This window comes from Stegostoma tigrinum, chromosome 23 (assembly GCF_030684315.1).
Source record: "Stegostoma tigrinum isolate sSteTig4 chromosome 23, sSteTig4.hap1, whole genome shotgun sequence".
NCBI lineage: Eukaryota > Metazoa > Chordata > Chondrichthyes > Orectolobiformes > Stegostomatidae > Stegostoma > Stegostoma tigrinum.
Window position 1 is genome coordinate 46,346,581 of NC_081376.1, and position 13,748 is coordinate 46,360,328.

General features: G+C 42.0%; 1 protein-coding gene across 4 annotated transcripts in view; it reads left to right on the forward strand.

Annotated features, from left to right (window-relative positions):
* Nucleotides 1-13,748, forward strand: part of clec16a (C-type lectin domain containing 16A) — a 247,517-nt gene that overhangs the window by 37,854 nt on the left and 195,915 nt on the right. For all 4 annotated transcript variants that reach the window (XM_048552334.2, XM_059654137.1, XM_059654139.1 and 1 more), the window contains 2 exons: nt 7,338-7,391; nt 13,221-13,334. In XM_048552334.2, the coding sequence (XP_048408291.2) occupies nt 7,338-7,391; nt 13,221-13,334 (168 nt within the window). The remainder of the gene's footprint in view (nt 1-7,337; nt 7,392-13,220; nt 13,335-13,748) is intronic.

Consider the following 13,748-nt stretch of genomic DNA (forward strand, 5'->3'; position numbering starts at 1 on the left):
ACCTAGCTCTCATTGTACTTCCCCTTTACCTAACTTGACTCCATTGAGATAGCAATCTGCCTTCCTGTTCTTGCCACCAAAGTGTATAACCACACATTCATCCACATTAAACTGCATCTGCCATGCATCCGTCCACTCCCCTGACCTGTCCAAGTCACCCTGTATTCTAATAACATCCTCCCTCACATTTCACGCTGCCACCCAACTTTGTGTAATCAGCAAATTTGCTAACATTACTTCTGATGCTTTCGTCTATATTGTTAATATATCGTAAACAGCTGTGGTCCCAGCACCGAACCATGTGGTACCCCACTGGTCACTGCCTGCCATTCCGAAAGGGACCTGTTTATCACTACTCTTTGCTTCCTGTCAGCCAGCCAATTTTCAATCCAAGTCAGTATTTTGCCCCCAATACCATGTGCCCTAATTTTGTTCACCAATCCCCTATGCGGGACTTTATCAAAAGCTTTCTGAAAGTCCAGGTACACTACATCCACTGGCTTTTCCTTATCCATCTTCATAGATACATCCTCAAAAAAATTCCAGAAGATTAATCAAGGACGATTTCCCCTTCGTAAATCCATGCTGACTCTGACCTATTCTGTTACTGCTATCCATATGATTCGTAATTTCATCTTTCATAATTGACTCCGGCATCTTTCCCACCACTGACGTCAGGCTAACCGGTCTTTAATTTCCTGTTTTCTCTCTCCCTCCTTTCTTGAAAAGTGGGACAACATTTGCCACTCTCCAATCCGCAGGAACTGATCCTGAATCTATAGAACCTTGGAAAATAATTACCAACGCGTTACAATTTCTAGAGCCACCTCCTTAAGTACCCTGGGATGCAGACCATCAGGTCCCGGGGACTTATCAGCCTTCAGACCTAACAGTCTATCCAACACCATTTCCTGCCTAATATAAATACCCTTCAGTTCGTCCATTACCCTAGGTTCTTCAGCCATTATCACATCTGGGAGATTGCTTGTGTCTTCCCTAGCGAAGACAGATCCAAAGTACCTATTCAACTCTTCTGCCATTTCCTTGTTCTCCATCATAAATTCACCTGTTTCTGACTTCAAGGGCCCAATTTTAGTCGTAACTATTTTTTTCTTTTCACATACCTAAAAAAGCTTTTACTATCCTCCTTTATATTTTTGGCTAGTTTTCCTTCATAGCTCATTTTTTCTGTGTATTGCCTTTTTAGTTATCCGCTGTTGCTCTTTAAAAGCTTCCCAGTCCTCCGGCTTCCCACTCATCTTTGCTATGTTTTACTTCTCTTTTATTTTTATACAGTCCTTAACTTCCCTCGTCAGCCACGGCCGGCCCTGCCTCCCCTTAGGATCTTTCTTCCTCTTTGGTATGAACTGATCCTGCACCTGAGATAATGGGAACTGCAGATGCTGGAGATTCCAAGATGATAAAATGTGAGGCTGGATGAACACAGCAGGCCAAGCAGCATCTCAGGAGCACAAAAGCTGACGTTTCGGGCCTAGACCCTTCATCAGAGAGGGGGATGGGGGGAGGGAACTGGAATAAATAGGGAGAGAGGGGGAGGCGGACCGAAGATGGAGAGCAAAGAAGATAGGTGGAGAGGGTGTAGGTGGGGAGGTAGGGAGGGGATAGGTCAGTCCAGGGAAGACGGACAGGTCAAGGAGGTGGGATGAGGTTAGTAGGTAGCTGGGGGTGCGGCTGGGGGTGGGAGGAAGGGATGGGTGAGAGGAAGAACCGGTTAGGGAGGCAGAGACAGGTTGGACTGGTTTTGGGATGCAGTGGGTGGGGGGGAAGAGCTGGGCTGGTTGTGTGGTGCAGTGGGGGGAGGGGATGAACTGGGCTGGTTTAGGGATGCAGTGGGGGAAGGGGAGATTTTGAAACTGGTGAAGTCCACATTGATACCATATGGCTGCAGGGTTCCCAGGCGGAATATGAGTTGCTGTTCCTGCAACCTTCGGGTGGCATCATTGTGGCAGTGCAGGAGGCCCATGATGGACATGTCATCAAGAGAATGGGAGGGGGAGTGGAAATGGTTTGCGACTGGGAGGTGCAGTTGTTTGTTGCGAACTGAGCGGAGGTGTTCTGCAAAGCGGTCCCCAAGCCTCCGCTTGGTTTCCCCAATGTAGAGAAAGCCGCACCGGGTACAGTGGATGCAGTATACCACATTGGCAGATGTGCAGGTGAACCTCTGCTTAATGTGGAATGTCATCTTGGGGCCTGGGATGGGGGTGAGGGAGGAGGTGTGGGGACAAGTGTAGCATTTCCTGCGGTTGCAGGGGAAGGTGCCGGGTGTGGTGGGGTTGGAGGGCAGTGTGGAGCGAACAAGGGAGTCACGGAGAGAGTGGTCTCTCCGGAAAGCAGACAGGGGTGGGGATGGAAAAATGTCTTGGGTGGTGGGGTCGGATTGTAAATGGCGGAAGTGTCGGAGGATAATGCGTTGTATCCGGAGGTTGGTAGGGTGGTGTGTGAGAACGAGGGGGATCCTCTTGGGGCGGTTGTGGCGGGGGCGGGGTGTGAGGGATGTGTTGCGGGAAATGCGGGAGACGCGGTCAAGGGCGTTCTCAATCACCGTGGGGGGGAAGTTGCGGTCCTTAAAGAACTTGGACATCTGGGATGTGCGGGAGTGGAATGTCTTATCGTGGGAGCAGATGCGGCGGAGGCGGAGGAATTGGGAATAGGGGATGGAGTTTTTGCAGGAGGGTGGGTGGGAGGAGGTGTATTCTAGGTAGCTGTGGGAGTCGGTGGGCTTGAAATGGACATCAGTTACAAGCTGGTTGCCTGAGATGGAGACTGAGAGGTCCAGGAAGGTGAGGGATGTGTTGGAGATGGCCCAGGTGAACTGAAGGTTGGGGTGGAAGGTGTTGGTGAAGTGGATGAACTGTTCGAGCTCCTCTGGGGAGCAAGAGGCGGCGCCGATACAGTCATCAATGTACCGGAGGAAGAGGTGGGGTTTGGGGCCTGTGTAGGTGCGGAAGATGGACTGTTCCACGTAACCTACAAAGAGGCAGGCATAGCTGGGGCCCATGCGGGTGCCCATGGCCACCCCCTTAGTCTGTAGGAAGTGGGAGGAGTCAAAAGAGATTAGTTGTTGAGTGTGAGGACGAGTTCCGCTAGGCGGATGAGAGTGTCGGTGGAGGGGGCCTGGTCGGGCCTGCGGGACAGGAAGAAGCGGAGGGCCTTGAGGCCATCTCCATGCGGAATGCAGGTGTACAGGGACTGGACGTCCATGGTGAATATGAGGTGTTGGGGGCCAGGGAATTGGAAGTCCTGGAGGAGGTGGAGGGCCTGCACCTTCTGCTTTATATCCAGAAATACCTGCCATTGTTGTTCCACTGCCATCCCTGCGAGGGTATTGTACCACTGAACTTTGGCCTGCTCCTCCCTCGTAGCTCCATAGTTTCCTTTATTCAACTGCAACACTGACACTTCCGATTGTCCCTTCTCCCTCTCAAACTGCGGATTAAAACTTATCATATTATGGTCACTACCTCCTAATGGCTCCTTCACCTTGAGGCCCCTCGCACCAAGTTATGATTCATCCACGTTAATAATACTGCAGATTCTTTGATCAAAGGCTAAACTCAACAACTCTAGGAAATTATCACTCAAAAACAATTCATGTCCGCTTGGACTGTTTAGCTGTAAAATACAGCTGGCTATTAGATTTTGAGCTTTTTAGACAGTTATGTGTTAAAATGTTCTTCTGACTTCTGTGTGTCTACAGTAGTGCTTGTTTGTTTAAAATTCTTGGAACCTAGTTTTACTGCTTTTATTTATTCAGTTATTCATTTAAATTTTTCTGAACACTTTTTCTTACAGCTCTAAGTAAGCAAATATCTTGCAATATTCTTATCTCCCAACCTTTCGTCCAAAGGGTTACTGCATAAATTGCAGACTTGATGCATACAGTAATCTACTTCAGTTTTCATTCTTAAACTGAGGAACTGACCTGAAATCTGATCATAATAACAAGATGTAGAGCTGGATGAACACAGCATGCCAAGCAGCATCAGAGGGAGCAGAAAGGCTGATGTTTCGGGCCTAGACCCCCCTCCTTTTCTGATGAAGGGTCTAGGCCTGAAACGTCAGCCTTCCTGCTCCTCTGATGCTGCTTCGCCTGCTATGCATTCACCTCTACACTTTGTTATCTCAGATTCTCCAACATCTGCAGTTCCTACTATCTCTGAAATCCTATCATCTTCAGTTTGCTTTGCAGTTGCAATACAGCTTGCAGTTCTTGAGGTTTCTCAATTATTAAGGGTAAATTGGGTATTTTAATTTTCATCTCGAGTTAAAAAATAAGTTGTCTACTTGAAATCAACATTTTCAGTTGAAAACTCGTGTTGCTTTTGAAGTAAAAGTGGAATATTTCAGTATTGCATTGTCGTACCATTGAAATATTGCTGTACACTTTCTACTGCTATTCATCAAAACGTTTGCGTTAGTCAGTGTTATGACACCGAGGTAGCAACCCAGACTAAATCAGCCTCATTATTGCTGGATTTGCAATGCAGTGAAATTAAAATATTTGATCCCCAATTGTTCCTAACCAGATTTTGAGCAACAGATTTTGGATGGCAAGTTTATAACTAAAATAAAAATTAACTGTGTTGTTATTGTTGTAGGGAGAAATATCAGGACTCTTGTGCCCCGTGTTCCTTAGCACATGACCTTTATTCAGAGCTTTAATACTACATATTTAAGAAAGGCCAGAGACCACCCAAATCTGGCCTTCATGTGAGATGCAGTTGCCCTCTTAATATTCAGCTCATGTCAGATGTCAATGACGTGGACTTTCCCAGCGAAGTACAACGTTTTTATACCCTTCGCATGACAATGCTTCTGTGCAACATTGATGCCATTATTAGTCACATCCCTCTAATCTATGCATCCAATCCAGTGAACACATGATCAACCCTATGATGGACAACCCTATGGATAGCTCTAGGTCTTCCCGTAATCTCGTTTACTAAATACCTTCATCATCTATCTTTGGGATTTTACAGTTTGTCATTCCTTGACATTTGCCAGCGGCACGCATTAATTACCAATAACCTAAAGAGTTGCTTTTCACTAAGAAATCTTCTAAATTCTACACTGTGTACTATGGCAGATCAGGAAAGATATTAATTTCTACCAGTATTGATAAAGTTTTAAAACTTGTCACTAATATAAAGTTACTGTGGCACAGCTGACAAGTTGAGAGCAATCCTTCTTTCACCTCAGCCCGAGACATTCCTCTTACTTGCAACTGCAGTTTACGACTCCTGCTATTTACACGCTGTAAGTGGATTCCAAACTGAAGTTTCATTTTAGAATAAAGGTTTACTGTTTCCACTAAACATTTTCTATTCCTAATTATCTTTGCTTAATAAAAAGCATCTGCTTGAACTTCACTGACTAGGGTGAAATGCCATCATTTTACACCTCAACCAAGCCATTAAATGAAACTTGTTCAGATTCCACAATCAGGGGACAGCAACATCATTCTATTTTTTCCGAAGAAGGGTCTCAGCCCAAAATGTCGGCCTTCCTGCCCCCCTGATGCTGCTTGGTCTGCTGTGTTCATCCACCTCTACGCCTTGTTATCTCATCGTTCTGTATTTTGTTATCTATTTCGGATGTAAGAATTTGTTTGAATTCTCTATATTTGCACTTAAGTTTCAATTGTTTATCTCTCAGTCATGACCTGTCTCTTTACAACCTTGCCAGTGGCTCTTATTTGGCTGTGTTTACACCCTTATCTTCCCTAATAATGCATGGGGCCTCTTAATTGCCAAAAATATTTGCTGAAGGAATGCAAGTAACCTTTTCACACTAATATATCATTTGCCTTTATAATTCTGCTATTACCTAAACAGTTCAAAATACTGGAGGATCACACCTTTCCTTCTACCTATTTTTCAGTACAAGCTTGAGACTGTGGCTGATCTAGGCCTAACAATCATGCCCCTTATTAGAATGCTAATGTTTAGAACTGCCTGCTTACAGATTAACCTTCCGAATGTTTCTTGTTATGGACAATCTTACCCAGTATATCTATATGGAGACTACAAGTCTAGCCATGAACATCTGCTGTATGTAACTGTCAAACTTTTTCGGCCATCTTGAGTTAGCTAAAAATGCCCAAGCGACCATCTAGTCAAGTTAGCCATGGGACGTTACAACAATTACAGCAGGCCAAAGCTAAACAACAAGGTAATCTAATATTTATGATTTAAACTTTTTTTATTGTAGCCCCCGCTGTCATGGATGGACAGACACAGTTTAGGGATAAACTTTATTTTTAAAAAATTGTAATTTGCAAGTTCAGTTAAACAGCTTCAAATGAGGGATGTCAGGCCTGCATGCAATCCTTTGATAATGATTTATGGACAGGCATGTAACTGAATGTGAACAGTTTCAGTAGACTCCTGAAGATATTTCCTTATTTCTTACAGGGTGAAATTCCTAACTCAAAGCGTTCAACAATTATCTAATTGGATGTAAAACTAGAGAGAGTAAAACACAGCAGCCAGTCCCAAAGTTTCCGAAATCATGCTGGACTTGGCAAAACCATTCAAAAGTGTTTTTCTGAGATAATAGGAACTGCAGATGCTGGAGAATCCGAGATAACAAAGCATAGAGCTGGATGGACACAGCAGACAAGCAGCATCTTAGGAGCGCAAAAGCTGATGTTTCGGGCCTAGACCCTTCTTCATTTTCCTGATGAAGGGTCTAGGCCCGAAACGTCAGTTTTTGTGCCCCTAAGATGCTGCTTGGCCTACTGTGTTCATCCAGCTCTACATAAGTGTTTTTCTGTTTTCTTCCTTATTAATCATTATTTTCTTTGGTTGGATGATTAGTACTGGCCCTTCCTTGATTGGTCAATTCAGGCTTCAACCAGCTGCCAGCCCTGACCATAGCAACACTTGATGTGGAATTATCTACAGTGTTCTTTTAGAGTGGTGATCAAGTTGCATTGTCCTTTAGGCCAATTACCAACATCAAACGTCTGCATTTGTTTTCTTCTTTTAAAATAGTTCAAGCTTCCACTCCCCATCCCCTTAGCTTCTACTCCCCGTAGCTTCAAAGAGAAAAATAAAAGCAAAATAATGGGGGTCTCTACATCACCTTGAAAAAAAGAACAGGTAAGTGTGTATGTCTGTCTGCAAAGCACTTTCTCCAGGAACGGTAGAATTAATGTATGTTTGTGGTTTTCAAATCAAGGATGTTGAAATGAAAATGATATTTTTAGGCTGTAGCGTTTATATTCTTTGTGATAAATGTTTATTTTTAGATGATTTAAAATTAATGATCTGTAAAAACAATATTGTTAACTTGCAACGTTGTTTGTTCCTCAGCGTGACGATCATCCAAAAATCAGTCGTCAGGCATCATTATATCTTCTTTCACAGGTATGCAAAACGTAGCCTAATAATTTTTCATTTAAAGAGATTGATTTTGAACCTGCTGAAATCAGTTAGTGAGTTCTCGTGATTGCATTGAATGTAATGTTACCTGTATAAAGCACAATAATTGGAGTTTGAAATATAAAGGAAATGTATATGGTCTGTTGATTTGAAATTTTTCCAAAATTAGCTTGTTTGATGATGGAAGAAAACTTAACTGATGTGATGCTATTGTCTAATCATTGTCATTTCCCTTGCCTCTTTGTTATGCAAGATAGATGTTGCACTTAATTCTCTCAAAATATGATCAATATTGAGAATAACATGGAGGTGTGTCCTTATTTGAACTTAACCAGTGCCATATTTAAATGTGAAGTGATTTGAGAAAAGTAAATCCTAATGAAACCCAACTTTTTAAGAGTTATTATTTGCAGGGGTGGTGATGACCTAGTGGTATTAACGCTGGACTGTTAATCCACTGGACTCAGCTAATGTTCTGGGGTCTCAGGTTCAAATCCTGCCATGGCAAATGGTGGAATTTGAATTAAATAGAAATCTGGATTGAGTCCAAGATTGTTGATTTGTCAGAAAAACCCATCTGGTTTTATGTCCTTAACTGAAGGAAACTGCCGTCTTTACTTTGGATCTGGTGTCTAGATCAGGTAATGTGATTGACTCTTAACAGCCCTCTCAAATGGGGAGTAAATGCTAGTCTAGTCAGGAACGTCCATGCCCTGTAAATGAATGAAAAAAAATATACTTTGCCTCCCTTTTTCTTAAAGCAACATACTTGCATGTGCCTTCTTACTCTGGAATGTGCTCACTTTCTTTCACACATGCTCTTCTCCTTCCCCATGTCCTGGTAAGTCTCACCTGAAATTCTTGTGTTTCCCACACTTCCTGGGTAATGGCTGCTCCTGGTAGGTCCTGGGTGTGACTGAGTTAAGTCCGCTTCTCCTAGAGGCAAGTGAATGATCCTGATGGGGTCTGTGCACCAGGCACGGCCTTGAATACTCCAGAGCTTCTTGTGGATGGTCTGGTCAGTGTTGGGCATTGGTGAGGGGACATTTGCTCCAGGAGGTAAATCAGTGCATCAGTGAGATCCTGTGCACCTTTTGTGGCCTTGAGCATTCCGGAGGGTCTTTCAGTCAGTCTGGTTGGGCTTTTTTGATGTCAGGTCACCACAGGGTTAGGTCTTGTTTCCAGGTTTCCACAAGGTTGGGCACGCGAGAGGCCGGAAGTCCTTCAGTCTTTCTGGGCTTGGGGATCCAGCGTCTGCAAGGTAAGTGAGTGCTCCTGATGGGGTCCTAGGTACCAGTCATGCCCATGAGTGATCCAGGGAGTCTTGCAATCAGTCTGCTAGGACCTTGTCAATGTCAGGTCACCGTGGTGTCAGATCTCATTCTCATGTTGTTTGGGCCTCAAAAGAAAAAAAAAATGCAACACCGATTCACACTTTTTCAGGGGAGTTAACTTAGTAAAATTTGGTCAAAGTGAAATGTTTTAATGAATGACTCAAAGGAGAACATGGAGTAGTTAGCACTGCTGTCTTACAGCCCCAGCGACCTGGGTTTGGTTCCAGCTTTGACTGTGCAAACTCCACACAGACAGACATTCTCCCGTCTGTGTGGGTTTCCTCCTGGTGTTCTGGTTTCTGCCCACAGTTGAAAGATGTGCAAGTTAGGGGAATTTGCCATGCTAACTTGCCCATAGTGCCCAGGGATGTGCTGGTTAGGTATGTTATGCATAGTTTAAAGGGTTAAGAGGACGGGCAGGATCTGGGTGGAATACTGTTTGGAGTATCAGTGAGACTAGATGGGCTGAATGGCCTCTTCCTATACTGTAGGGAATCTGAGAGTTAGAGGGTGCAGAAGTTTGCTAAGGACTTCCACAGCTCAGGGATTCGGAAACTCAAAGTGGCAACTAATTCCACTTGGAAGTTTTTGAGTGCTCAGAATGAGGGCAGCAGAGATGTCTTGGTTTTGTGGGATTGGAGAGGATTATTGAGGGAGAGAAAGGCCAAGCCATGAGGAATTTGAAAACAAAGATGAGAGTTTTAAAACTGAGGTATTTTCAAATTGGGAGTTCATGTCGGCTAAGCATCACAGGGATGGTGAGTAAAGTGATTTTATGTGCAAGTGCCAGCAGCAGAGTTTGGATGACTGTGAGAGTTTCTTTACTCTTGGGTGAGCAAATTAGTCATTTGAAAATTATATAGAGATAAGTCCAGAACATCTGAAACTGCTAAAGTTCCTCATCCAAATTAAGAATCATTCAGTACCTGAGAGCACTGGTCTATTACTTAGCAGGTACTGTAAGTTAGCTGAGAAACAATTTCCTGAGAGTGAACAGAAATGAGTCATTTATGCAGGACTGGATTATAACACAATGTCTTTATTTTTCTGCATTACTCAAGAAATGGGGTCCTGGTTAAATTCCCATCTCACCTTTGTCTGGAACATATGTGTTAATTTTACTGCTTGCAATTCCCATTCTTTTGTTTTGCCAAGTGTTCGAGTTCATGTAGTCCCCTTAGCTTGCCAAACATACAAGTCACTTCACCATGGGATAGGGATTGAATCTGGAGCACTTCCTGGATGAATTGCACCTAACAGATGGCACAGACATACTAAGCAATTGGGGAAGCTGTCTGTTGAAACTAGCGTAATTTTTTTTTAGGTTCAGTATTTTAAAACGGAAGTATTAAAATGAGGTTTTATATTACTGGAAATATAAGCACTTCTGTCAAAAAGCAGTATGTCCAGAAACCTAGGTATAGTATAATGTCTCAGTTCCTGTTTTTAGCCTCCATTTCTTAGTCGCGGTCCTCTGGTGCAGTTATCTAGTTTGCCATCTCAATATGAGCTTAGTGGCTTAGCCACAGTGGAATTTTAACGTGCAATCAGAGAAGTCAGGCAAGGGAATTGAGTGTAGCTTTTCTTTAATGAATGCTACTAATGATGGAGAAGATCTTGCAAATGCATGTTAGTTTAATTAATGACAAACCAATAATAAATTATTATTGTTTGTCCACCAGTGGCTGTGCCAGTGGTGGAATGGATATTAATAGAAAATGTTATTTACAATTCTGAGATGTTGTTATCTTAAAGCAGGCCACCCATTGGGCTCAATATATGCAAGGATGCTAGGCAGATCTGGCCCCAAATCCTCACTAAATCAAACTTTTGGTCACTTCTGCTAATATCTGCTTTGACACTGCATATATTTTTCTCTAATTAGGCTGCTGTAAAGTGTAGTGCCTTGTGATGTGTTTTTCTGTATCAAAAGCATTTTATCTCGTAACTTGTTGACAAATAAAATGCCATTAATTAACAGGAAAGGTTATATACACTAAATATTAGCAACCATATGCTGCATGAATTTTAATCGTGGTCTATTGATTTAAATTGTCTCTAGGTATAAAAGTAATTGTTTTTAAATACCTGCATGGGACGATGGAATCATGGAAAAAACCAACATTTGCTTCCAGTCCTTTACTGCCCATGAAATGAGTGGTTTACTAGGTTTTTTTTAAAAAGGGTAGGTAGGATCCAAACACATTGTTGAGTTTGGAATCACGTATTAACTATGTGAGGTACGATAGCATAACTTGAAACACCAGTTTTAAAAAAAACAATAATATTTATGTTAACCCATATCCATGATGTATACATTTGCATCTGATCAAGTTTTTGATTAACATGGCAATAAATATGATCAGATACTGGTCAATGGATGAGAATAAAATTGCATTTTTGTGGCCCTTAATAATTCCTGTGCTCATTTTTTAAAAAAGTAACTATAAGCCAGTAGTTCTCTTACAAAAGAAACAATATCCTTCGGCTTGGTAAATAACCAGAAATGGGGAGACTGCCACTTCACCACAATGTAATAGAGCCGCACAGCACAGAAACAGAGCTTCGGGCCAGCTCATCTGCATCAACCAGACATCTCAATCTGACATAGTTCCATTTGCCAGCATTTGGCTTATGTCCTTGTAAATCCTCTCTATTCAATACCCATCCAGATGCCTTTTAAATGTTGTAATGGTACCCACCTTCACCACTTCTTCTGGAAGCTCATTTGATACATGCATCACCTTTTGCGTGAAAAAGTTTTAAATCTTTTGAACATTTTTTTTCAATCTTAAACCAATGCCCTCCAGCTTTGGATTCCCCTATCCTGGGAAAAAGACCTTGGCTATTTACCCTATCCATCCCCTTCTTGATTTAACAAATCTCTATAATGTCACCCCTCAGTCTCCAACACTTGAGATGATTTAAAAAAAATCTTCAGCCTCTCTATATAGTCAGTCCGGCATCATCCTTGTACACCTTTTCTGAATCCTTTCAAGTTAAACAACATCATTTCTATACCAGGGTGACCAGAATTGTGTGCAGTATTCTACAAGTTCCTCATCTCAAGAATAGATGCAAGATGAAGCCTCAACTCCTACATTCAATGCTCTGAGCAATGAAGACAGGCATACCAAACGCCTTTCTTACCACCCTGTCTATCTGCAACTCCACTTTCAAGGAACTATGCACCTACACCCATTGGGCAGCACTCATCAGGGTCCTACCACTAACTGTATAAGGCCTGTCCTGGTGTGCCATATCCAAAGGCAACAGCTCGCGTTTATCTAAATTTAACTTCATCTACCACTCCTATGTCCATTGGCCCAACTGATCAAGGTCCCGTCGTATTCTGAATCATCATCATAATCCACTGCACCACCTATTTTGGTGTCACCTGCACACTTTCTAACCATACGTCCTATATCCAAATCCAAATCATTTATATAAGTGACAAAAAGCAGTGGACCCAGGACTGATGGTTGCAGTACTGCTGGTCGCAGGTCTGCAATCTTAAAAAAACAACCCTGTGTCTCCTGCTTTCAAGCCAATTATATATCCAGTTGGCTAGCACCCCTGGATTCTGTGATACCTTGCTAACCACTCTTACCATGCAGAACTTTTGCACTAACAGAAACATACTGTCTAGGAATTCTCACCTTTAAGGGCTGCCCACTTTCCAACTGGCCTGTTACCCGTGAACAGCCTTCCTCAAGCAAACTTTGAAAATTCCTGCCTACTATTGTCAAAATCTGCTTTACTCCAACTTAAACCTTATACTGGTCATACAGAGCCCAAAACTAATTCTTTAGGACCTTGTGTTTTAAACCCACTATTGCAGCTGTTAGAATTTACATTCTGTTCACAGGTAAGTCCACTAATTGTGGTAAAAGCCACTGTGTTCACTGATTTTTATTTTAAAAAAGGGCCATTTGCCGTCTTTACCTGGGCTGGTTGCCACGAGATTGTAATCACATATCATTGTGGTTGGCTCTTAATGCCCTTTGAACTGACCTGGCAAGCTGTTGCATTTAGGAGCAAATACTGGCCGTGCCAGTGTCAAACTCATCTCATGAAAGAATGAGTTACTTAGTGTTCTTACTGAAATTAAAAGTCCTGTTGTGCACAGCCTTACCTTCCAGATATACCAAAAATATCAGCTGTTGATTTATTGTGTACTTTTAGAACAAAGCTTGTGTGTACATCGTTCATATACCATGCAATGTATGTCAGGGATACTTATTCTTGAAATTGTTACTTTATAGTGATCTAAAACATTTGGATTTTTCAAAAGAAGGGCTAAGTGGCAGCCCCCAAAGCGTCAGTATTCATGAAATGAAGATTGCTTAACCCTTAATATTAATTATAAATATAATTATAATCAAAAAAATAAATTTAATCTTAATTGTTATGTCACAACTGCCAGTTATGCAATTTTAAACTGAAACACAGTTAATTTTAAACTTCTTTTTCCTCGTAGGTGTTTTTAATTATACACTACAGGCCATTGGTAAATGCTTTAGCTGATGTGATCTTGAATGGGGACCTTTCAGTGCTCAGTATTAATTCGGAGCAAGATTCTTTGAAGCATTCAGTAAGTATGTCTATTCATTTCAGTTGTAATGGATATCCTTTGCCGGTTAGCTGGATTACTATCTAACTTTCACTGATGGTCAAACTTAAAATTTGGGTATTCTTTGTAAAACCTTAGAAATTGCAAAAAACATTTTTTTTTCAAATTGCTTGGCTTGGTTGACTTTTGTTTTGAACTTTTGTATGATTATCCTTAAATTTAGTTACATATCAATTGTGTTCGGTAACTAATGTTTAAAAGGCAGACAAACAATGTCATTGACAACCAAAGATAATTCCACAAAGGAAAGCATTTTACAGGAATGCAATGTCAGGAACATGAAGCAATACTTAAAGGAAGAAATTCTGAGAACTAGATCAAAGGTCTTGGCGTCGGAACTGTTCCCAAAACGCATTCCAAAATATTGGCAAAAAT